Source organism: Ruditapes philippinarum, unplaced genomic scaffold (assembly GCF_026571515.1).
Source record: "Ruditapes philippinarum isolate M1 unplaced genomic scaffold, ASM2657151v2 ctg1846_1_1_1_1, whole genome shotgun sequence".
NCBI classification, from domain to species: domain Eukaryota; kingdom Metazoa; phylum Mollusca; class Bivalvia; order Venerida; family Veneridae; genus Ruditapes; species Ruditapes philippinarum.
The window spans coordinates 287,269-314,409 of record NW_026863070.1 but is presented as its reverse complement, the minus strand read 5'-3'; the positions used below and the strand labels follow the sequence as shown (position 1 = coordinate 314,409).

The following is a 27,141-nucleotide window of genomic DNA, read 5'->3' as shown; positions in this document are numbered from 1 at the left end:
CATCCATGAACAGGCTCAATCAAACCGAGCCTGCAACATTTTCAATTTTGCCGTGTTGGGCTTTCTTTAGGGATTCTGTATTTATCTCTTTTCAGAGGAGATGTCGTTTGAAAAGTGTGAACGGACAACGTACGACGGACGACGGACGACGGACGAAGAGTGATCCTAATAGCTCACCCTGAGCATATGCTCAGGTGAGCTAAAAACAATGGCATGCAGCTTCTTACCTCAGATTTTCAGATAATAAAGTGATGGTATGCAACCTTTAGGAACAGTTCTTTGGTAGGTATCTTGAAAGGAATGCAGCTGTTAGGAACAGTTCTTTGGTTGGTATCTTGAATTGAAAAAGATGACACGTTTTAACATTTTTAATGAAAATCATGTATGTCAGCAAACATTGCAGGCTATGTTTATGCGAAAACAGGCATTAGTTTCTGTATCACACCAAAATTTCAAAGGATAATATAAAAAATTAAATGGCTTTTGGCTCCTTTTCAATCTAGCAGAAAGTTTTGCATAAACTTGTTCCACATTTAAACCATAACATTGTAGCAATGCTCAAATGATTGAAAGCGACTGTGTTGAATTTATGCCAGTCAGTCAAAGAAAATAAACTTACCAAGTTATTTAAAAGTATATATTTTTGGGATCATTGTTCTATACGCAACCATATCCAAGGCTATATCCAACCGTATTTTCCTCCTAAAAAGAAACAACTTAAGTTGCATAACATAATATATCAAAAATTAATATATGTGAATGAGTATATAAATATTTCCAAATGAATTAAAATTATCTACATGTATTTCTTTTTCTAATTATTACATATATATTAGATTCATATGTCTACGTTAAAAACGTCTCTTGGAGGATTGATTGAAACTAACATTTTCAATAAAAATTTAAAGCTATTATTTACAGTTATATAATTATTATTAATACATGTATTTTTATTATTATTATTATTTTCATTATTATTATCAACATAATCATCAACAACAACATCAATAAGTAACTGTAATTCAAAGATTACCATGATAGACATAGTTGATAATTTCCGTCAAACCTCCTTTCAACACACGTAGCTAATCGCTATTGCAGAAACCTTGAGAAACTGCCCATATTCTCCTGCAAATATTGAATAAATCAATTTCAATGACGAAAAATTAAATAATTACTTTTTTTTAAAAAAAAACATTAAGACTTTCAAGAATTACACTGTTAATGCCTTAAAAATTATTTGTTTTTAAAGATAAACAAGAGGGCCATGACGGCCCTGAGGTCGCTCACCTGTATATAGGCCCCCGGAGCAGGGCCAGTTTAAACCCCAGGGCTTTTATTTTAACAAACTTGGAAGACACCCATTAGAAGATGTTTCATGTTAAGTTTTTACTACACACATATGATGAAAAACAATGATCTTCTCCCCCCCCCCCCGGCCGGGCCAATTTTAACACAAGGGCTTTATTTTGAACAAACTTGGTAGACATCCATAAGAAGATGTTTCATGCTAAACATCTAAGCTCTAGCTCATTGGGTTTTTTCAAAGAAGATTTTGTAATTTTTTACTATACACATATAGTTAAAAACAATGACACCCCTGGGGCGGGGCCAATTTTGACCCCAGGGCTTTTATTTGAACAAACTTTGTAGACACTCACTAGAAGATGTTTCATGCTTAATATCTAAACTCTAGCTATTTGGGTTTTTTCAAAGAAGATTTTTAAGTTTTTGCTATACACATATAAGGAAAATCTATGACCCCTGGGGCGGGACCAATTTTGACCCCAGGGCTTTTATTTGAACAAACTTTGTAGACACTCACTAGAAGATGTTTCATGCTTAATATCTAAACTCTAGCTATTTGGGTTTTTTCAAAGAAGATTTTTTCAGTTTTTGCTAAACACATATAAGGAAAATCAATGACCCCCGGTGCGGGGCCAATTTTGACCCTAGGGCTTTTATTTGAACAAACTTGGTAGACACCCATTAGAACATGTTTCATGCTAAATATCTTAGCTCTAGCTTTTTGAGTTCTTTAAAAGAAGAATTTTTAAGTTTTTACTATATGCATATAGGGAAAATCAAAGACCCCCTCGGGCGGGGCCAATTTTGACCCCAGGGCTTTTATTTGAACAAACTTGGTAGACACTCACTAGAAGATGTTTCATGCTAAATATCTTAGCTCTAGCTCTTTGGGTTCTTTAAAAGAAGAATTTTTTAGTTTTTACTATATGCATATAGGGAAAATCAATTACCCCCTGGGGCGGGGCCAATTTTGACCCCAGGGCTTTTATTTGAACAAACTTGGTAGACACTCACTAGAAGATGTTTCATGCCAAATATCTAAGCTCTGTCTCTTACGGTTTTTTAAAAGAAGACATTTAAAGTTTTTTTCTTTCGGTTGCCATGGCAACCAGAGTTCTGCATGGAATTAAATTCTTTGAACATTTTTTAAAGGTGACCACTCAAGGAACATTCCTGTGAAGTTTGGATGAAATTGGCTTAGTGGTTTATGAGGAGATGTCATTTAAAGTAAAAGTTTACGGACGGACGACGGACGGACGGACGACGGACGGACACCGGACGAAAAGCAATCACAAAAGCTCACCCTGTCACTTTGTGACAGGTGAGCTAAAAATGCTTGCAATGTCCCGGACACGCTTCCGTAGTTTTATTTTTTGAGTTGACCTTCGCCAAACATATTGAAATTTAAAAACACACTGTCTTAGTTTTTACCATTACTGTACAGTTAAGATTTTTATAGTACTTTATCGTTGAATATGACACGAATTTTATGAATAAATCAACAAGCAGGTTACAGTGGACTTGGACGAATGAGACGGTGTGATACTCGAAGAAAACGGTGTGAAACAATTCAATATTAAAGGATTGTCAGTACCGCCAGACCTTCATAGATAATAAATATATAAATATTAACTTACCAATTCAATTGTTACGTCGAAAGTTCTTCAATTTGAATTATATATCGGATTTTGTTGACGAAAATTTCAAAATAAAACTTTACCGGAAATTATAAATATCACCGCCACGCGCACTTTTATATGACGTCATTCGGGTTATTTTGGTGTATGGTGGCCTAAACGGGCTATACAATTTATTGCTAAATTTACAAATTTTAAACCAAAATTGTGTAAAAATGCCTGCTGCAAAATTATGCAACTTTTGTATAAACTTATATTACCTTATCCTCTATCGTGTAGTATAGTTTTAAAAACTTTTGCAATTTGTTCTACCCTAAAAGTTACACTGACTGGACTAAAAATGCACCCACAGTACAAGCTGTATACTTAAGGACAGTGAAAACGCACGGTTGTGATAATTGCATTTTAACAAGGAAAATATATTTCTTTTAAATATTTTTTCGCAGTTTCATAAAACCGAATGCATTCTGGTCTTTTAGATACCAACGTTATGGAAAATGATTGCATTTTAATGAAATTATTGCATAATAAAGACAGTACCCGGAGAATCAAAAGTAACACTTTTGGCTAATTATGATAAGATCACAACAGAAAAACAGATTGAACAAATTCATGGTTACTTTTTGAAATGAAATTATTCATTTTTAAACTGTTAATTATGAACTTGTTTTGCACACCTTTCAAGAAATGTAATACACAAACGAGCAATTAAAATCGTTATGAAAATTAATTTTAAACTATGCTAATGTTCAGTTTTAGAAATCGTAAAAGCTCACATGGAAATTGCATATTCTCACTTTTCCTCTATAAAAGGTGATAAATTTCAAACACTACTGAAGACTTGCTAGCAAATTATATGCAATGGTTCTACAAAGAAACCATTACCGCTGGGTTTATTTAGGACAGATTCAGTCTGGTCTATCTTACAAACAAAGCGCCAACCGTTTTGGTGTCCTTCGGTCTACAATTGATCGGCTTCACCAGCGTTTTTGCACTACAGGCCGAATGGCGTCAGAATCCACAGGTGACTATCCGCACCGTAAGATCTATGAGGCGACGATGTACATCTGTAAGAGACGCTGATGGAGGACATTGTCGTTTCTCAAGATCCCGACGGTGACATTACGAATAGACATTAATGAGTGAATTTGTATTGGATTTTCATTTTGGTTTTTGCCATTACTCTGATGAAAAAGTGTGATTTTGGGATTTTCACCTTAGGTTCTTCGATTTACTGTTGTTCATTTGATTTCAAACATTTTAAATTATTTTCAGTTGTTAAATGTGTGTTTTGTTTTAAAGTAATGATATATATCTAATTGAGTCGTTAGTGTTTTGTTTTCATGTAATAAAATACATATAGTGCGGGCGTGCGTTTTCATTGTCCTTAAGTATAAAATAATGTATGTCCAATAATTATATCCCACTGAAATGAAATCTCGGAACATGTCTTCAATTTTAGAATAAAGCATTAGTTTTTATCACATTCTTAATCATTGCAATGGATTCACCTTCATGTGAATATGTGTATTTGATGCTGAGAAATATACAATATATGTGTTAAAAATGTGCAAAATCTAAGTCATTCTTTTATTGACAACATATCATATGCGATTATTAACCAATCCCAGCTCATGCATATACAATAAAATAATTTTGTTAATGCTTTTTAGATTTTGATACATTCCTAAATGTTGATAACTTCAAGACATGTTGGTTAAAACAAATAATAAAGCCAAAGGTAGACAAAACTTGAGGCTGAAGACCAGTCAAATAGTATTAATGGCGTCTGATTGGTTGATTTAAATCTCAGATTTGAATCTGACCAATCAGAATGTTTTAATTGTAGACTGGTCTACAGAATCATGTTTGATGACCTTTGGCTACAGGTTAGATGTAAGGATGGGTGATTAATGTTACCACTTGACAACACACACGAAAGGAAACATGCATACAATACCTGATTTCTTTCAAACATATTAGAATTAGAATCCTTTGTAGAGGGAAAGAAATAAAATAAGTGTTATGTCAGGGACAAAGGTCATAGGGTAAATTATAAGTAGCAATAACACAAGACAATTCTAAAACAAAAATCAACTTGAAAGGGTAAAAATTGAGGGTAAGCTAACACTTAATAAATAAAAAAATTTTTTTTGCTACATACAGTAGTATTAGAATAAGGAACAATTATTTATTTTATCATTAACCATTGCATGAAAAATAAAAATCAACTTGAAAAGCAGTACCATGCCTTAGTATTTAACTGCTGCAGCCAAAATTTCTCATTAAGAAAAGGTATAATTTCTATTCTACTTAAAGCACACATAGCTTTGCCTTTTTTTGCAAAAAGTATATATGAGTATATATAACCCAGATATTACATATTCTGCACCCAGTAAAACACTGTATTGTACATGGCAATGAACAAAAACTGAAGCTCTTGAAATCTTAAGCCAACATTTTAATATACATGCACATTGATATACAATCATGTATTTCATTGCTTGAAAGTTGAAATAAAAGTGATCTGAATTTTTCTGAGTCTATAATATATAAGATTAAAACTTTTTGGTTAAGAATTGTAATAAATCAGTCAATATTAATTTATTAATCCACATTTCAGATGGATGTTTTGACTGTGTTTCATGTCACATCAACAATGTTAAGGTCAAATGACAATTGCAAAGATTTCCTTTCTGGAGATAACAGCATCAAGTGCCCTTCCATGCATAGAATCAGGCACAAATGGTTACCCAAGTAGAACCATTAACCTTCAAAAAACTAGGCAGGTAGCATCCTCACAAGAAAGAATCCAAACTCTCTGGCAGGATTTGAACCCACAGGTGACAGGCTACAAACGTATTATAAGTTAGCAACCCAATAACCATTCTGCTACAGAGGCTGGCTTAGATAAAACCATGGCGATTGCAAATATCTAAATAAAGCTCAATATTAACCTCTAGGCAGAGAGATTAAGGTCATAAACTTTGACCTCTTTAAGGTCAAACTGTCATTGTAGGTATGCATATGACCTTTAAAATTTCTGACACTAAAACAGTTAATACCATTGATATCACATCAAAGAATCGTTTGGTTATAATTTCGATTTTTTATATTCCAAATTAATAACATATATACATAAAACATACACTAAACACACATGAATAAAAATTGTCAAAATAGAATTCCCATGAATTTTCAACATCAAAAATTAATTAATCAACCTCAACTCAAATTGAACCACATTATCAAAATCCACAAAAATACCAAATGGAAAGAGTGAAAAGATTTTATTTTTACCTGTTTGCGCTCAAACTTATTGGTATTTGTTGAAGAGTCCTTGAGCTGCCTTTCACCAGTGTCTCCTACATCGCCATAAAGGTTAATAAATACGTTGGCATCTGTTCCAGCTCCAAATTCATCTCCAGTAAAAACACGTACAGTATAATTGACCTCTGCAAATAAATATATAATAAAATCTTTATTTTACCTAAATTGTACTTTGAATAAATGAAAAATGAATTTAATTCTTGTCCATACATTACATACAATTTAACATGGGACATTACAACAAGTTGTTTCCTCACAACAGTGAAATTAACAGAAAAGGAATAAAAACAGTAATTTGGATAAACGACTTGCAATAAAATGGTGGCTCAAGAAGGCAAAGTTATTAGAATCTATAATAATATGTTTACATCATTTAAATGAATAATTTATTATAACTTTGCATTTTGTTTTTTAAGAAAAATATTTTCACATTATAACATTTTTATTATTAGAATCTATATTCCATCTGATTTTAAGCAAATAAATGTACCTTCAAGACCACCCTTGATTGGACGCCCTTTTTCATCAGTTGGTATAAGCTCTCTAACAATCTGTTTATCATCTTCGCTGCGAGCAAACCATCGATCAACAAGGAACCAATAATCTTCTGTTTCGGTACCGTCATATTCATCAGACTCCTCCTCAACCTGTAATACATATGACATACTTTACATCACAGTCATAGTCGAAACATAGTCAGCTTAATACAGCATGGGCATCAAGCATACAAGTTTTACCAAATTTATTAACGAAAATCATGTAATTAAAGTAATCCACCTACCGTCTTCAGATTCTTTTTCGGAAGTTTTGGGGATTTCGTCCTACGACGTCTCGACTGAGATACACTGCTGATGTCAGAATCGTCTGAATCTGAGAAGTCACCCATGCGTGACATAAGAGGTGAACGCCTATCTCGGTCCCTGTCACGGGCAGATGAGATTGAACGTCTGCGTTTCTTCTTTGTGCCCTTACGTGGCTTTCTTTGAATGAGCATCTGACAAAGAAAATTGAGTATGAAATATAACTATTATAATACTCAATATAACTATTTTAATTAAATTCTTTCAATATTCATCTGTACATTGTCTTTTAACGTCTATTAATTTTTATTAAACAGTAATTATGTTTTGTGTAATTTCTTGTTTTAAACAAAGACCTATAAATAAGCAAAATATAGAACCAAAACATGGCTTTTACTATGCAGTTTCCTTTAATAAAATATTCTGTAACACCCTATCTCTATCTCTGCCCTCTCCCCTCCCCCATTCAAATAAAACTCCTCCAGTTTACTTTTTCAAAAGCAGGAAATAATATCTTACTTTATCCATGTACCAGCCTGAAAATGTTCCCGTACCACCATGACCAATTCGCACCTTCTGAATCCTACCAACATCAGCAGCCTCAATCTGTAAAAATAACAAATGTTCCATACATAATATAGCTCTACCACTTGAACCACTGTTTAATAACAATTATTCTCTCATGAATGCCTACTTTATGTACACTGAAAAAAACGTAATGCATTACTTTATGTACACTGAAAACGATGCATAACTTTATTTTGCACTGAAAACGGAATGCATAACTTTATGTACACTGAAAACGGAATGCATTATTTTATGTACACTGAAAACGTAATGCATTACTTTACAAAATATTATGACTTAAATTAGTGTATTTATTATCAAAATGTTTTTTTTCCTGAACAAATCCACAAAACGGCATCTAAAATCTATCTTCACCAGTAAAACTCAAAAGTTCAGCAACAATTTTTATGGAGTTGGTCGACTAAAAATCCACTATCTTATTCCCACACTGAAAAAAAACCCATAAAAAATGCTGGATAAATAATGATCAACTTACCTTAAATTTATCACACATTCCTTTTTCAAAGTTATCAGTTTTGTTTCGCAGATTATATGATTCAGTTTTGCCCTCGGTACCATATATCTGTAGGAAAACATTCGCATCGGTTCCTGCTCCAGATTTATTACCTGTCCATAGGGTAACTTCATATGGAATAGCTAAAATCATAAATAAAATGTAAACCATTTACCAAACTGATTTATTTCGGTTGCTATTTCAGTTTTAAAGATACTGATTTTTATGTTTATATTTCACATTTATTAAATTACACACAGAATTATCATACAAACACAAATTATACTCACTTTTTTCCATATCCTCTTTATATGAAGCATCCATTTCAACTTTCAGCAATCCGTCTGCTTCGTCCTTGGCAAGCCATCTGTGACAAGCAAAAACATACTGTTCCCCACGAGAGGGAACCAGTATCTTCACCATATCCAGGAACCAGCCATCATTTAGACTGGTACCATCATGTCCAACCTTTATACGTTTTATCTGTAACATAATGGTACATGTACTTGTATTCAAAATGATTCGAACAAGCAAATAGACAGCATTCAACAACAAACATATATCCCAAGATTTGTCAAGTTTTGTACAAAAAAGTATCATATTTTAAAACTAGACTATGAGCAAGAAAATTACTCAGAATTATCCTATTTCAAAAATAAAGCATATAGAAGTGCATGGCATACACAATGAATAAATATAGGAAATCAAAATTTATACAATAAATTCTCCACTTGTCAAATATTTTTGGCCTGAATTATCAACAAGATGAAATATTTCATACTTGTATCTTTGGCATCTATTTTAAAACAATGCAAAAATTCATAATTATCTGCCTCTTTCAGAAAGTTTACTCAATGATGCATCACATACCTGTCCGATATCTGTGGCTCTTATTTTAAACACATCAGTTTTTCCACGCTCAAACTTGTTCTTAAAGCTTGCTGACTGTCTCAACATAAGCTGACCTGTGTCGCCCTTCGCTCCATAGATTATCAGATAGACATTGGCATCGGTACCGGCGCCGGCAACATCTCCCGTTTTAACGTGAATATGATATGAGGTAGCTTTATGAAATATTTAGATAAAAAGTATAAATATGCTGTTTTAGCTTGCCTCAAAATTCATGATTATTTTCATGAAAAGTTAGAAATTGTTTTATTCTGTGAAAAAAAGACAAAAAGAGCAATTACACAGGTTCAGCCTAAGTCACTTAATATCCAATATAATGAATATAAACACATATCTAAATCATTAAATTATGAAAAAGAAGGTCTCTGTAAGAAAGAGGGTAAAATTATGGTGAAAACTTATTTCATATCTATTAACCTTTAACCTTGTGTGAATTTATGTACATGTAATAAATTTACCATTTGAATTAAAAACCTTTTACCATCAATTTAATGTTGAAGGTATTTCATTAACAAAATACACAAATTAAGTTGCCAACAATATAGAGCCTGGTCTGCTGGCATGGCTCTTTAATGGTGGCACTTTTGGTTTCAACAGTTAAGGTTAATTGGTTATTACATTTCTATTTTCAAATGAACATTTTTGTATGCAATGTTAAACACAATATTAAACCTTGTTGTTTCTTTTTTTTTAAGATTGATACGTAGTTTTGCTGAAAATTAATTGTACTACAGCCATGCCCATGCAAAGTTTAGTCATGCATTACATACAGATTTGAACCGCGGGAATAAAGGTGGTACAATGAATGGCTGAACTCCACTAAAAAATTTCTGGATGCAAAATCATTTAACATAGAAATACAGGTTAAGTACAACTAATATTCTATTCTACAGCTTTAACAAAAATTGAAAACATAAGACCTTTAACCTGCTGGGATTAAAAGCAATCCGCCTGTGCCACCAATGTAGAGCCCGGTCAGCCGAAACACAAGTGATGTCACGCCAGGCTCCATACTCCAGGAAGCTAAATTTTTTTAATGGACTGGTCGAAATTTAAAGCACTGGGATAATCTATTACACATTTAATTAGCAGGTTATGGGTTAGGTGTCTATATCGTCACATGATAAGCAATTACTGCCCAAGGTTTAACCAAAAAGTAAGAATTTTGAGAACCATTCAAAAACTCAAGCATCTGATTGGCTCATTTTAATTACATATTTGAAAATAGCCAATAGAATAGTTTCAGTTGAAGACTGGCTCTTGATTTTTGTCTTATTTATAACCTTAATGGTAGTTCAATTATACTTCACAATAATTCCAGAATTTATCATGGATAAAATGGCAAATACATGAGTAAAAGACATTTTGTTTTGTACAAAAGTTCCACTAAATATGCTTGTATCAGCCAGGTATAACACAATGAGACAAAAAGACTTGTGCTTACAGACTGTGTAAGCCAATAACTGCATGAATTATATACTTTTATCAAATTTCGCACCTTGGTAAAAAAGCTCATTACAGCCTAACCAAATTAATGTTTCAAAAAGAGGAATAGCTTTTGTTGGTTCATTTTTAAAATTAGTGGAAGTAATGGAAGGAAGACATCTATTTATTAACATATAACTTTGCGTACAGGTCCTTAAAAAGGGGGTTTAAATGGCACAGTATCTTCTATCTACTCACAATCAAGCAAGCTTTGCAAAATTGAATTTAATTTTTTTTTTTTGCTTAGACTTGTTCTTTAGAATCCATAATGGTTTTAGTAGAATTGTTACCTTGTGGTCTAAAAGCCTTTATGTCTCACCAAAGGTATTTTGATGTATGTAAGACCTGTACACCTTTGGTGCAGATTAAATCTGATGGTCTATAAACCAATTGTCATCTGCACAGATCAAATTTGATGGCCTATAAACCAAATGGCAATCTGCACAGTTAAAAATTGATAGCTATCTGCACAGATCAAATTTGATGATCTATAAACCAAATTGCCATCTGCACTATAAACCAAATTGCCATCTGCACAGATCAAATTTGATGTTCTATAAATCTAATTGCCTTCTACCTCCAAATATCAAACTTAATGGTTTTAAGACCCTTAAGCCCGTACAGGCTTTAATATGATGGTGAACAAAATTAACTTAATATTGATGTATTTAAGCATGTTTTAGAAATAAAAATTCAGCCTTGCTTTAAGCATATAAAACAAGATGACATGCATCTTTAAAATACACTTACAATTACCTGTTGTCAGGGAAACAAAACAAAATAGTTTATGATTTTATGGAAAAAACAAGAACACTGATTCTGGGGTCAAGTAAACCCTGTCACATAAATACATAGAATAGTTATATTTATATAGATAACAAGGCCTGTCATAGGACATCATGCTTAAAAATGTTCAAGTGCTTGAGAAAAAGCAAGGGCACATTTTTAAGGCTGCAAAGAGGAGATTATCCAGTTAATATCCATGCTAAAAGTAACTGGATACTGATCGGCAGCAAACAATCATGACCCCTAAACAAATGTATAGTTTCAAGTGAATACTTTCAATAATTGCAGATCTTAGTTTTTTACTTAAAATGTTCAAAACAAGAATCTTTTTGGTTTATACAGAATTTATCTTAGTTCCATTGTGAAGGAATCTATAAGCTTAAAGACACACTTTTGAATCCTTTCCTGAACCCAACCAGTACTGAGCAATAAGTGTAAAGTTTCTTGCTCAAGGAAACGACTTGCCCCTGATGGGGTTTAAACCCATACGGCTAGTGATAATTAGATAAGGTCAATGTCATAGGACAGCCATTGTCAATTCGAGTTTGATATACATGAAGGCTTTACCCTAAAGAATATTCTTTAAAATATGAAGTGAATCCATTCAATAATAACAATTATAGCCAGTTACAGCAAAAGAAAATAAAATTTCAATAATTAACCCTTCAAGGTCAAGGTCATTTCTGAGTGAAGGTCAAGGTCTATCTGATTAACTTGAAGGTCTATCCTAAACAATTATTATGTCTGAGGAAAATTCATTAAAAAAAACAAAGTTTCAGCCACTTATAGCCATAATGACCTATTTACCACTCGACAAAACCACCTCTTTATATCATCAAAGATATGTTTTATCAGACTTGATTTGCTAAGAATCATCTAGATTAAAAAAAATGCAAGATGAAATGATTGTCAGTTGTTTTTAATAATCTTTTTTACATGACTGTTTTTTTTTATTCCTTGAATCATGGCTTTAATTAATTAATTTAAATTGTAATGGACTCTTAAATATAAAAAAGATTCATTGATGGAAAAAATCCTTGTTGAATAATGAAAACTTGATGACATAAATTTAAAAATACACCAACAAACAATTTTGACATGAACTACATAAATAACTGAGGTATATCAAGTAAAAAAATATGAGTTGTTTCCCTTATCTTCAAGTAAAATCAATAGCTCTTATGCTAAAACAACACAAATTAAGCCCCTTTTAAACTGCTAGTTTGTTGTGATTAAATGTCTTTTAAAAATTATTAATGGAAAGCTTTAGATCTTAGCTTTGTCGCAGTATATACTGAGTTCAACACATCTTTTGACACCAAAGTATTTAAATTAACTGTTAAACATACCATTTGTCAGACCATTTTACATACAATTTATACAATGAGATACGCAACCGGTTATTTTTACTCCAAAAACTACTCATGATAATAGCCTGTAGTCTGCCTAAGTCGGACCGAAAGTCTTTATCAGTGTATTCATATCATCATAAAGCTGACATAAAAAGCATTGGAAAGTCAATGAAATTTGAGCACCAGTATCAACCTCAGATTTCAATTGTTTTTTAAGATGTACAATGCTGACCAAATCTTCAAAAAATAGTATCTGCTGATTTTATAAATACTTGCATCTCTAAACTAACCATACCCCCGCCCAGTCAAAATATATTGACATTCCAAAGCTTGATTCTGAGATATATTTGTTCTGGGACAGAATTTTGCTTTTATAGGCGAGTTATTGCCCAGACACGAAAATAGCAAAATATCTTGTGCAGTACAATTAGTTGGACTCACCTCCGCTCTGCCCTCTTCCACATGCCAACCCTGGGCTATGGCGGTCGTACGACAGGGCGGACCATACAAGGACGGACCGTATGTTTGGACAGGATGGACCATATTTTGGGACAGCAGGGTGGACTGTGACTCGAGACCAGGCGGACCGTGCTTAATTTCAAATTTTATATTGCTATTTCATTTATTTTTTATATCAATGTCGTCATAAAAACGTCATACATTTAAGCATTTTCATATTGAATAGATTATTATTAACATTTAGCCATGCAATTATAAGTATAAAATAGGTAGCATAACATAGTTGGAATTAATTGGAAAAAAAATCTCATGTGTAAAACATATTGTCCTTTTGCGCTGATATTATGAAACTTGACAGAATTATCTTAATTGTAATTTCTTTATATACAATAATTCTAATCATTTAAGCTGTACAGAGGAATAATGATGATTTATATTAGTTAAGTTGTTACTATAGGAAAATCAAGAAATGTAAACATGTATATCAATTCGCTAAACAGACAGCATCCATATTAAGACAAAGCACAAAAACAATTTCTGATATAAATTAACTCTATTAAAAATTTCATTTAACTAATTTTTTCTAAATTAATAAACTACATTAATATATGTATATAAAAATCTGGAAACAAAATGATCCCTCGGAAGCATTAATCACAACAAAATTACATAAGAATTGCAGACTCGGTTTGATTGAGACTGTACATGAGGGATACTGAAAGAGTGCAACATCCCACACGCCCCCTTAAGGACCGGCTTGAGCGGTAGGCCTACTCAATTCTCAACACTTAATAGTGCTGGAATTATATGTTTATAATGATGTTAAAAGAAAAAAAAGAAAAGGCAATAGTTAAATATTTTTATTACATGAAATCACGGTCCGCCTCATCTGCCCTGTCCCAAAATATGGTTCACCCCGTCCAAACATATGGTCCGCCCCGTCTCACGGTCCGCCCTGTCCGTAATTCGCTATGGCCAACTTAGTCCAAATATTTAGACATAACCTCGGATTTGAAGCTATTTTTACATGAGTCAAATCCGCTTTAAATTCGCATTTTCCGATAAACGTCAAAATGTAAAAAAAAAGAAAATGCGATGTCTATATGAACTATAAGTTACACACTTCTAAAGGTGCTAATTTAGTAATTAATAAACCAGTGTTTATAATGCTTTATTCAAATTCTTTCACACTTCTAATTATTCTTATCTGTTATAAAAAAACATATTTTAATTAATCAATATTTTTAATCGTATTTAATTTTTGGATAACAAAAAAAAAATGAAATAATATATGCATGAAGTCGTATTGTAGTCGGTGTAAAAAGCTCATCAGAGCTTATGTTTATTGTTGATGTATCCGACTTATAAATAAAATTTACTTGACTTGACTTAATGAAGACTTATAGCTGATAATTCTTTCAGAACTCATTTATTTATGTCAAAAAAATCTTCTTTATAGCATGAATGTAATTGTTTGCAAGTATGTGTTATATTCAGTGGCGGATTCAGGCCCGGGCTTCAGGGCTGCAGCCCCCCCCCCCCAGCTCGGCCCAAAGATACGTTTACCAGCTGGGCTAGAATATATTTTTATAAGTTCCAAACTTTATTGGCTGTAGTGTATTCCCTTATCAAAATATTTATTGCTGTCATCCAGTTGTTAATCTCCTGCCTGGGGGCTTTGCAGAGATCTTTATCTATCAACATGCTTGAATGACTTCAATGTTTAAACTGCATAATTGATTGGTTTATAACTTTCCAAAGGTCTAATGAAATTAATATCACAGATAATGGCAAATAGGTGTGTTACATTGTACACTATATTTTACTATCTTAGTTTTTTCCATTTTCTTTGCGAAAGCCCTATAATTAAGAAATTGAAAATTATTATTTGTAAATTAAAAACATGGCAATTTTTTTGAAGATATTATTAAAGGAATCGTACTTTGATAACTAGATTTTTATCAAGATGAAATGATTGGTCATTTACTTTTAATAACTTTTTATGACAGTTAAATGTTTTAAATAAAATTTATAATATAGTGACCTCTGGATTCATTGAATATTACTGTTTTAACATATTTTATTTATCAATTTTTACAAGCATGTAACATTTTTACATCACAATATATATATATGGATTGGAAAACAAAAGATATTACTGTTTGAAATTATGTTTCTTGTACAATAGAAAGGCAGTATTTTAATACCACTTTAATTATTCATATCAGAAAATTGATCAAGTATTTGAAATTATTTTTATCAACGGTCGTGCATACATTGGTAATTAAGTGTGTTGTTTTTTTGTAAATGCATACTAAACACCAGAGGAATTCTATTTGAAAGACCTTGCAAACACTAACCTATACAAAATATAATGTGATGTTAAATCTAAAAGGTACAATAAACAGCACAAGAAAGTCAAAGAAATTACACCATTTACAACCTCATATTTCAAAATTTTCTCAGTCTATGGGAGGGGACATTCCTCCCAGACCCACCCCGATTACATTTTATAAGCTAAGTACATTGCCACTCTTAAAAATGAGCTAAAAAACACATAAATTACAATTTTTTGTCAACATGAAACAAGAAGCTGGTTCAAATCATTTAAACATGCACAGTTTCGCCTGTTGCGTTATTTATCACAAAATCTTTCACCCATATGTCAGCCCCCCCCCCCCAGGAAACCATGTTCTGTACCCGCCCCTGATATTATACTGAGTATATCATGAATGTAATTGTTTGCAAGTATGTGTTATATTATACATAGTTATCATGAATGTACTTGTTTGCAAGTATGTGTTATATTATACATAGTATAATCATGAAATGTACTTGTTTGCAATTATGTGTTATATCATACTGAGTATATCATGAATGTAATTGTTTTGCAAGTATGTGTTATATTATATATAATATTATAAACCCATAATGGTATTTATTTCATATATTTATCAAATTTTAGAAAAAGTGGAGGTTGAAAGACCAGGGTTTTGAGGGTGAAACGTGTAGGGTGAAACATCCAGGTGTATAATAACCCTGTTCTGTATCCTTGATGGCTGGCCAGAACTGCTCGCCACTTCCATTATTAACATCACTAGAGGCCTACCTTTAGCAATGACCTCCCTGGATGTCACCCTGTTTTTCGATTGCCTTTTTTTCATTGTTTCAAAATATCTACTTCCGTTTTCAATATTGAAAGCCAATCGGAATACCTCGGCTATTATCAGTAATTGGGCTGGTGTATTCCGCGGAAACCGCGGATAACCCGAAAAGATAAAACCGTTGATTGTGTACATGTATCTTATAATTTATAAAAGATCACAAAAATGTTAAAGCATAACCATTAATTACAGTTTTTATTGCCTGTTATTGAAATTAAAATATCATCCTTTCTTTAGATATTTTGCATTGATAATTATGATGTGTGCAAAGCGACCATTTAGAAATACGCCGGCATCACTTCGTATTCCATGCATGGATGACACTAACACAAAATAACCATATTTTCGGATTTTTTTGAAATTGTTATTGTCTGTTTAAAAAGAATTGACTAAAACTGATTACAACGCAGACGGCGGTGGATTCGATTGCAACGCAGTGCGGTGGGCCCGATACCATAATTAATGTTTGGTTTGAAGGTTTAATAATTAAAGTATCAAATTACCTAGCTGTACACAATTTTGGCACGGATTTTGGGCGGAATTTGCATGGAATTGGCACGGAATCAGTGATTTCTGAGCGGACCAGGGACGGAAACGCAAATTCCGTGTCATTCCGTCTCACAAGAAAAATATTTTGTTCACTTTTCTTGGTGAAAAACTAGAAAAAATCCGGCTGGAATTTAATTGGAGCAGAATTTATACTTTTAAAAACATTTCATCTTAGACAGAATTTTCAACTTTGAAATTTTCTTTGGAAGGAATGGTCTTCAATATGGGCGGAATTCTATACTTAAACATTTTTCTTGATATAAGATGTCTAAATCATAATTCTACTCTTGTTTTTTGCACTTGGAGACATTGAAATTTTACCTTCTGTACTTATTATTTTTATCTAAGTATGATATTTGACCATTAATTACAGGTGTATTTTTAGAATAAATAGGTTTATTTCTTTTAGACATTAAAGTAGGACTTCTTTTTAGATATTGTGGCAAATGATATATTGTCAGACTAATTTAGCAAATATTTTTTTGTACTGAAAAACAACTGTAATAAACTTAATGTAGAACTTGAAAACATTCAGTTTATAATATAAACAATTTTCATACAGCTTGTATATGTATACATGTACTGTATTATGAATTTAGGACATCATCTGAAAGCAATATTGAAATAAGAATGCTGTTAAAATTTAGATATACTATAGAATATAGGACAGCCATAAGACAATATCATAAGTGTGGTTGTCATTATAAATTCTAAGAATTCATGATTTTGTTATAAAGAAAATTTTAAAAAAAATAAACAAAAACAAAACAAAAACAGTGCACGAAATAATCTCATATATTATGCCCTTTTAATCTATATAAAATTGATCAATCAATATGCCCTATAATTGCTATTATTTAGGTAAATAAATACTTCAATGTATATCCACTGAGATTTTACACTACACTGATAAGAGCTCTGATAAAACTCAACTGGCCAGCAGTTTCCCACCATCTATGCATGACTAATTTACTCAACTGGTCATTCCAACAGATCAGTCTGTTCCATGTAATTATTTTGGGGAGAGATAACATTATAAATTTCAAATTCAGAATTTGTCTAGATTTGCAAATTTATTTTGTACAAAAATTTGTAATGATTTTTAAAATATATATATATATATATATCTATTTGTTACTTGATTCTTTTACTTTCAATGAATGAAAGTTAAGATGATGAGTAAATTAACCCTGTTTTACATATAATGATGGACCTATCCTGAGTTATACATTTGTGAATTTTGAATTCTAAGATATCTGGGTCAGCAAAAAGAATGCAAATTACAGAGGATGTACTTGATATGTTTAAACTGCATAATTGATTGGTTTATAACTTTCCAAAGGTCTAATGAAATTAATATCACAGATAATGGCAAATAGGTGTGTTACATTGTACACTATATTTTACTATCTTAGTTTCTTCCATTTTCTTTGCGAAAGCCCTATAATTAAGAAATTGAAAATTATTATTTGTAAATTAAAAACATGGCAATTTTTTTGAAGATATTATTAAAGGAATCGTACTTTAATAACTAGATTTTTATCAAGATGAAATGATTGGTCATTTACTTTTAATAACTTTTTATGACAGTTAAATGTTTTAAATAAAATTTAAAATATAGTGACCTCTGGATTCATTGAATATTACTCGTTTTAACATATTTTATTTATCAATTTTTACCAAGCATGTAACATTTTTACATCACAATATATATATATGGATTGGAAAACAAAAGATATTACTGTTTGAAAATTATGTTTCTTGTACAATAGAAAGGCAGTATTTTAATACCACTTTTTATTCATATCAGAAAATTGATCAAGTATTTGAAAATTATTTTTTTATCAACGGTCGTGCATACATTGTAATTAAGTGTGTTTTTTTTTTGTAAATGCATACTAAACACCAGAGGAAAATTCTATTTGAAAGACCCTTGCAAACACTAACCTATACAAAATATAATGTGATGTTAAATCTAAAAGGTACAATAAACAGCACAAGAAAGTCAAAGAAATTACACCATTTACAACCTCATATTTCAAAATTTTCTCAGTCTATGGGAGGGGACATTCCTCCCAGACCCACCCCGATTACATTTATAAGCTAAGTACATTGCCACTCTTAAAATGAGCTAAAAACACATAAATTACAATTTTTTGTCACATGAACAAGAAGCTGGTCAAATCATTAAACATGCACAGTTTTCGCCTGTTGCGTTATTTATCAAAATCTTTCACCCATATGTCAGCCCCCCCCCCCAGGAAACCATGTTCTGTACCCGCCCCTGATATTATACTGAGTATATCATGAATGTAATTGTTTGCAAGTATGTGTTATATTATACATAGTATATCATGAATGTACTTGTTTGCAATTATGTGTTATATTATACTGAGTATATCATGAATGTAATTGTTTGCAAGTATGTGTTATATTATATATAATATTATAACCCATAATGGTATTTATTTCATATATTTATCAAATTTAGAAAGTGGAGGTTGAAAGACCAGGGTTTTGAGGGTGAAACGTGTAGGGGTGAAACATCCAGGTGTATATAACCCTGTTCTGTATCCTTGATGGCTGGCCAGAACCTGCTCGCCACTTCCATTATTAACATCACTATAGGCCTACCTTTAGCAATGACCTCCCTGGATGTCACCCTGTTTTTCGATTGCCTTTTTTTCATTGTTTCAAAATATCTACTTTCGTTTTCAATATTGAAAGCCAATCGGAATACCTCGGCTATTATCAGTAATTGGGCTGGTGTATTCCGCGGAAACCGCGGATAACCCGAAAAGATAAAACCGTTGATTGTGTACATGTATCTTATAATTTATAAAAGATCAAAAAAAGTTAAAGCATAACCATTAATTACAGTTTTTATTGTCTATTATTGAAATTAAAATATCATCCTTTCTTTAGATATTTTGCATTGATAATTATGATGTGTGCAAAGCGACCATTTAGAATACCCCGGGAAATCATTCGTATTAGGGAAAATGGATGACAAAAACACAAAAAAAACCAATTTTGGGATTTTTTTGAAATTGTTTTTTGTCGGGTTAAAAAAAATTTTGGCCCAAAAATGATTAAAGGCAAAAGGGGTGGATTTGATGGGGGGCCCGATCCCATTTTCCCAATGTTTGGTTTAAAGGTTTAAAAGAAAAAAATTTAAATGTTTTTTTGGGATTCTTGTCTTTCCCTTGGTATTTTTCCCTGATAAACTAAAAATTTTGGGCAAGAAAATGCTTAAAATTATTAATTTCTTTAAATGAAATAAATGCAAGTAAAAATAAAATTAGTTTTTGGGTTTAAACGAAAATTTCAGACAAAGTTATTTATTTAAATTTAATATTAAAATTTTTCGGTACCCCTGGGTTCTTAATTTTCTGTACGAATATAAATTTGAATTTTTTACGTACTGTAATAGCAAGTCACAGTAACTAAATTACTAAGAAAATTTAAACTGTCATCTATGTTAAAACAAGGTTTCATTTCAAGTTATAGTTTGAAATATTTATTTCTATACTTGTGTTAGCTATTTTATAATACTGTTTAAATAGTAAGGTTCATGTTCGTCATTCTCATTCATATTCGGGTAACTTTTTGGTCACAGTCATTAATTTACAACCAAAAGATCAGAATTTATTTTCTTTCATTAAAATGCATATGATACAAGTAATTAATAGCATGTGTTGTTTGTAAAATGTTATATATGTATACCGACAATAAATAAATTTTGATTTGATTTGATATTACACGGTTATTAATTTGAAATCAGATGCCATTCTGTGGCTCTACCCCTGGCTGTTTTAGCTTTTGTATGAGATGCTGAATCCAGAGAAAATGTAAGTAAATGGATTATGGGAAGACTTCAATAGTTCTTTAAAGTCTTAAAACCCTGTCTGATAAGCTCATTAGGGAGAAAATTATGTCTATTGGTCATGGAGATTTAACATCTAAATACTAGTATATTTGGTTTGGTACATTCGGGTGGCGAGGGTAAAGAAATTAAACATGATATTAATACCAGAAATAATATGGAAATATAGTCTGTTAAAGGCCGTATATTTGTTAATTGTTTAAATTATGCAGCATCAACCAACTGTTCAAAATTGATTTCTTTACAGCTTGAAAAAACCACATAGAAACGGTTTCTATGATATTGGACAGTTGAGGCCGGGTACCAAATTTTCACTGTAGAGGATTATATATATATGTTTTTTGTGTGTTTTTTTATTATACAGCTCGTCGCCCTAATTCCAGAGTGTCGTAACTCCAATTTTGAAAAAAAATGAGTGTTTGGTATCAAAATGTTCGTAATTTTTTTCTCTATCTAATGGTAAGAACAACATCACTCTGGTTCTTGCCTGTAACAATATATTGAACGGGTCAGAATGCTGTATGTCCGTCCATAAATTGCGATAAAAATAACGTCCATAATGTCGTAACTTCTGAACCAATAGTATTTTAAGATTATTGTCACGTGTTGCTGTCTTGACAAAATGGCAGATTTTTCAAGGTATCAGGAATGACATTTTACGTTTTATATTTCTTGATAATATGTAAGTGTTTTGCTTTAGATGTTATCTAATTATCTATAGAGATTAATATTTTTTTGAACTGTTTCAAACCTTAAAAAGAAATAATAACTACTCTTAACCCTTGAGCTAAATTCAAAGCACCATGCTGTGTTATGAAATTCGGATAGCATGGAAATCGGATAAATTGATACAAACTTTCAATATTCACAAGAATCAGCTGTTAATAACTTGATATGTGATTAATTATATGATTGATTGATCAATGTTACCATTAAATACGGACAATCAGGTTTGCATAAGATTGTTTATACCTTTAACTTACAAACAAAACTCATCAAATAGAAACATACTACTGCCATTGTTACATTTTGTACAATGTTTTTCTTTAACTATATAAGACAAATTACCGTACTGGTGCTAAATGATTCGAATAAAATTTACACATATAACTTTACCACTCATAACTGATGTTAAATTAGGTTAATCATGTTTATTTCATAATTCATAATTTCATAATATCAAAATTCTGCACTTTCGTATAACGATCACAAAAATATCAAAAGTTTTGCTGTCCAAGGCATTATGCAATCAAGATTGATTAACAATACCCACTGTCATATAGAAAGAAAGACAAAACACTTTTAAAATGGCAGAAGTGTTCAGTCCTACATCACTCGTTTGTGTTCTTAAAACAGTGCGTCCAAACGTCAAAGCCTATATGGTGGGTTAAAGTTGATAATATCCCTATAACAAAAGTTTAAAAGCTGAGACCGAGTTGTCTCAGATGCACCATTTAGCGTTGAATAAGAGACGTCATTTGCACAACAAATACTTATTAAACAGAATGCCACCCTGTTGACCTTAACTCAGCTATTTTGCATAAATCAACAGGGTGTCAGTCTATACTTTTTTGTCAACATAATCATTTTCAATCTTATGCTAAAATTTCTTATGTACATTGTAATTGGAACATGCAAAGCAAAATAATCTAAGTTTCTAAGTTAAAAATAATTCTTGTACATCTACTTCCAACTCGTAAGGTAATACTACCTGTAATTAATTATCAAGTGATTTGAACCTTTGAACTGAAAATTATCCATTACCAAAACTATTTAAAAAAAATATGCTTAGTTAAAAATTGTCATTCGATTGAAACGTAGAAAAAAATGATTTTTTTAAAAAATGTTACAAAGTCTTAAGACCATATAAAACATTAAGAAATCTTTAAATTGTCATAATATTATTTGTTTCATCAAACGTTTGTTGAAGAAAAATAGAATTAATATTTGACTGAAACTCTTAGATATTGAGCATTGCTTTTATACGAATGAGTTATTGATGTAAACAGTTCAGTTAAAAACATTAAAAGCAAACGTATACTTAATTGTTATTGTATGTAAAGAAGTTGTATGCCACTTGATATATAAATACATGTAGTAATTGAAGTACAGTACTGTATTTCATTGAAACACCATATCCAGATCTGTAGCATCTTTGAAAATTTGTGAGCTTTGAGTTGTGTTTCATATTTTTCTTTTTTTTTAAACAAAACATTAAGTAATGCTGTTCTTAGAAAAGTAAAACACATAGGTTTATTCTTTTTCATGTTACAGAGAAAGGAACTCATTGTTGATGTTTTTCAAAGTTGAAGCAGTTACATCTTTCAAACATTTTTGTGTGTTTTGTAAGTCAAATTGTGTTAAACATGCTGTTTGTAAGCAAGTAACAGGTATTCAAAATTGAATTTGGAATGAATTAATGATAATTTATAATAAACGAAACCAAAAGTAAATCTGAATTCCAAATATTTTATAGTGTACAGTGTTAATGTGAAAATAGCATATCATATGATAAAAGTTTTGCTATTTAATGTGGTAAATATCAATACAATGACGATGTTTCTAAATTGTTTAACTCAATGTGATTTACAAAATCAGTAATATTTTATTTTTTTTGTTCATTTGCAAGGCTCACTATTTCATGAAAATGGCCATAAGATAATGAAGCCCGAGTTCAATTTCAACCTTAAAATGCCTGTTCGTGGCTATTCATACTTCACCGCATTGTCTGGATTTCTATTATTGACTTTTAAGACTAAATTTACTGTTTTGATCCTGATCACATTACATGCTCTGTGGTGCCTAAATAAATGTGGATTCAGACTATTCGTTAAATCATTCAATTTCTAGTTACGTCTAAATTTAATATAATTTCAGTATAAAACAGTAAAATAGTCATTATTTCACACTGTTGTAACTCCTAAATGTAATGATATTTTAGGGTCACATTGCTGTAACTTATTACAGCATTCTGGTTCTTGTATTTTTGTCAATAAAATATATTTTTCAGTGATTTTTCATTTCTTTTGATTTTTTTAAAAACTATTTACAGGAACTTCTTCGTAATTAAAAGCGTAAAAGTTAAAATAATTCTGCACACTATGATGTATTTTATATTAAAATTGGTTGAGTAAGTGTGAAGATATAGCCTGTTAAAACTTTGAAGTCGATTTTCTCAAAAATTTAATGGTTAAAATACGACTTACATCATTATGGAATTAGGGCGACGAGCTTCAACAAACTATATAAAACGGTTTCTAACATATTGGACAGCTGAGGCAGGGTACTTAAATTTCTCACTGTAGAGGAATATGTCAAACAAGACATGAATGACAGGAGGCCTATCATCATTGTTAATGCTAAACCAGAGTATGTTGGCTCTTTTTGATGAACCTGAAATATTTTTTTCTGCATACATGCAGTCATGCAGTTTACTAAGTACTCGATATTCAAGTCTTATAAATTTTGTCACAAGGCAATGTTTCATGCAGAAATTTTAAGGCATGTCTTTAAGGAGTAATGCCCCTTTTCAACTTAACAGTTTTTTGTCACAATTGATTAATGAGTATTTCAAAACAATATCAAAGGTATCACATGAAACTTGCTTATTATGATTATTGAGCATTTAAACTTCATAAAGTGCTCTGTTTATATAAAATACAATCACTTTAATTTTAACGCTTGCATAATTTGTTTATCAGCAAAACAGACTTGATCATTGTCTAATTGGGTGATAATACTTACAATAATGATTTGTTAGCGAAACTAATAGAGGACGAGTCGGTACTGGTGACAGATTGATTTTAAAATAGTTAATATGTTGAGAAATCTAAATTGGGTTCAAAAGTTTTGTATGGTAAAGGTTTTATAATGCAATTTAATGAGTAAATTTTGTATCAACCTTACTGAACTGCAATCAGTTTTATTGTGATACATTTGTATTCTTATAATTTTTAGCTTAATTCATGTACACATCACATGACATGTTCACTTTTTGATTATATCATATAATAACATCCTGTTTTCAGCCCAGCAGTATCTCAGACACAATCTCAAGCTGAACTTGATGCAAAACAAGAGGCTTCAAAAACTAGCGCCACAGGAAAATCATCTCCAACTGGCCGAGATTCTAAAACGTAACTTCCCTTCTCCTATGTAGGATAAATTAAGTTGCTATTTTTCATTTAAGGTAAATAAATCTAGTTTAAAGGTATTGGCTACATTAGGCAAAGTTTACTTATGATGATGCTAAATGGATTTGCTAAATAAAATTATTTTCCGAATTCATTTGATTTCATGTCTGGATGTGATATTTGTAACTTTGTATTGCTAGAATAATTATTATATTTTGAGATGTGAATATAAGTAAATTTAATCTATTGATAAAACATAATTCACAACTCAATGTATGTTACAGGGTGAGAAAAATGTGCAGCCTGACCGGGACTTGAACCCGGGACCCTCGGAATACCGTTCCGCGGCTCTACCGACTGAGCTATTTGGCCGCTTACACATTTTTTTTCCTAAATTGTGAACAGTTTTGAACCGTGACATACTTTACCACAATATTGAAATTTGTTTTTTAATTTTACAAAGCTACAGAGCAATGCTAATTAAACTTTGAGCTAGAGGCAGTTACGGCCCCAAGTTGGGCGCCAAATGTCACAGGGTGAGAAAAATGTGCAGCCTGACCGGGACTTGAACCCGGGACCCTCGGAATACCGTTCCGCGGCTCTACCGACTAAGCTATTTGGCCGCTTACACATTTTTTTTCCTAAATTGTAAACAGTTTTAAACCGTAACATGTACAGTAAATCACATGTAGGTTTGTCGGATGTGAACAACTTTGTTTATTTGATGGTATTACATAAACTGATTTTTTTTAATCATTCGATGAAATTGGACAAATAATCTTTCATTTATTTTTCTATTCTTACCATTTTCTTACCCATAAAGAGCACATTTTTCACCAAACTAATGAGACTTTTACTATATAACTATCTGTTTGCACTGCCCAAACTTACTCTTCATAATATATTATATACTCACAATTTTGACAGGAGAGAGTGTTTCTAGGAATTAAACATTACCTTCCCATTATAAACCCTCTAAATGATTTCACCAGTCTGCGACACAAGTTATTTATTTGATGTGCATTTCCATGTCTAAAATGCAAAGCTCTTAATAACCAAATCCGCTGTCTGTGTGTCTGTCTGTAATTCTGTCTGTCAGGAGTATGTTTGTCTGCCAGTCCTAGTGTGCAGCAAATTTAACTTTGCAAGACAATTCTAGTAATATACAGTATGATATATTTAGCATGGCCTTTTATTTAGTTAGATAGAGTTATGGCCCTTGTCATTCATATATTTACTTTAGTGTCATGCTGCCAATTTTCTAATGATGCAACAAATTTAGTTTAAAATATTTCTAAAAAGGATGTTATTGAATATTATTCTCTACATTGTAAATGTAAGTTGATTTTTAAAGCATGGTTAATTTAGATTTAATCTTTGTATTGTATGGTATAATGATAAATCAATGTGATTATTCATTTCTTTATGAAGAATTGAGGGCCGAGCGTAAGTATCTGAGTGAACTAGAGTGTATATTATATATTTCATGAGGTCATGTCTTCCTCACTGTTGATAATATGCTTGTTCCTGAATACCTGAACTAATTGGGACTTTATAACGTATCTTCAGCCCTGTAAGAGTTATTCCCCTTCACTTTTGTTAATCGTACATGACGAACAAGTATTATCAATATAGAGGCATTGACCAGGATTTATTTTTTACATTTAATTTCTTGATTTCCTTATATCTCTTTCATAATCTTTCCATTGGGTTAAAAAAATCTAATGAAATACAATAATTGACTACATTCAAACTGCATGCGCTTTTTTGAAACATTTTCCTGGAATTAGTTTAGTTAGACTTATAGAAACAATGTTAAAAATTTGACCAAATTTTTACAAGTCGTGTCTAAATTAATATTAATGTTTTTCTTGATAATATACTGTCTTGATGTGGTATCGTTTACAAAAACTGTATTATATTTAAGAGAAAAAACAACAAAAACACAAACATTTTCATGTTAAAAAATATTGAAAAATGTCTATAATATTTTCATATTTTTGTTTTTCAATTTCAGTACTCTTGTTAACAAAACTTCTTTAATAAAATCTCTAATACCCACACTACATACAATATTTCTTAACTATTGTCAATTAGTCATACAAATTACACTACTTACACTTTTAATGGAACATCTGTGAAAAAAAAATCTGGTCTAGATTTCTTTGATGTAAATGCAGAAATGCATTTTACTTCATACATGTATCTATTTAGGATAGAGGTAAAACATAGCATGAAAATATTAGAATTATTCATCATCGT

At 31.4% G+C, this 27,141-nt stretch overlaps 1 protein-coding gene across 1 annotated transcript in view; it reads right to left on the bottom strand.

Moving 5' to 3' along the window:
- LOC132721064 (lipoxygenase homology domain-containing protein 1-like) overlaps window positions 1-16,353 on the bottom strand; it is a 36,078-nt gene extending 19,725 nt beyond the window's left edge. Inside the window, exons 1-8 of the mRNA XM_060705316.1 lie at window positions 16,257-16,353; window positions 9,027-9,220; window positions 8,447-8,639; window positions 8,139-8,299; window positions 7,595-7,681; window positions 7,057-7,269; window positions 6,766-6,922; window positions 6,246-6,400 (exon numbers count right to left, since the gene is read on the bottom strand). Of these exons, the coding sequence (XP_060561299.1) occupies window positions 6,246-6,400; window positions 6,766-6,922; window positions 7,057-7,269; window positions 7,595-7,681; window positions 8,139-8,299; window positions 8,447-8,639; window positions 9,027-9,220; window positions 16,257-16,311 (1,215 nt within the window). The 5' untranslated portion in view covers window positions 16,312-16,353. The remainder of the gene's footprint in view (window positions 1-6,245; window positions 6,401-6,765; window positions 6,923-7,056; window positions 7,270-7,594; window positions 7,682-8,138; window positions 8,300-8,446; window positions 8,640-9,026; window positions 9,221-16,256) is intronic.
- Window positions 16,354-27,141: the final 10,788 nt, after the last annotated feature.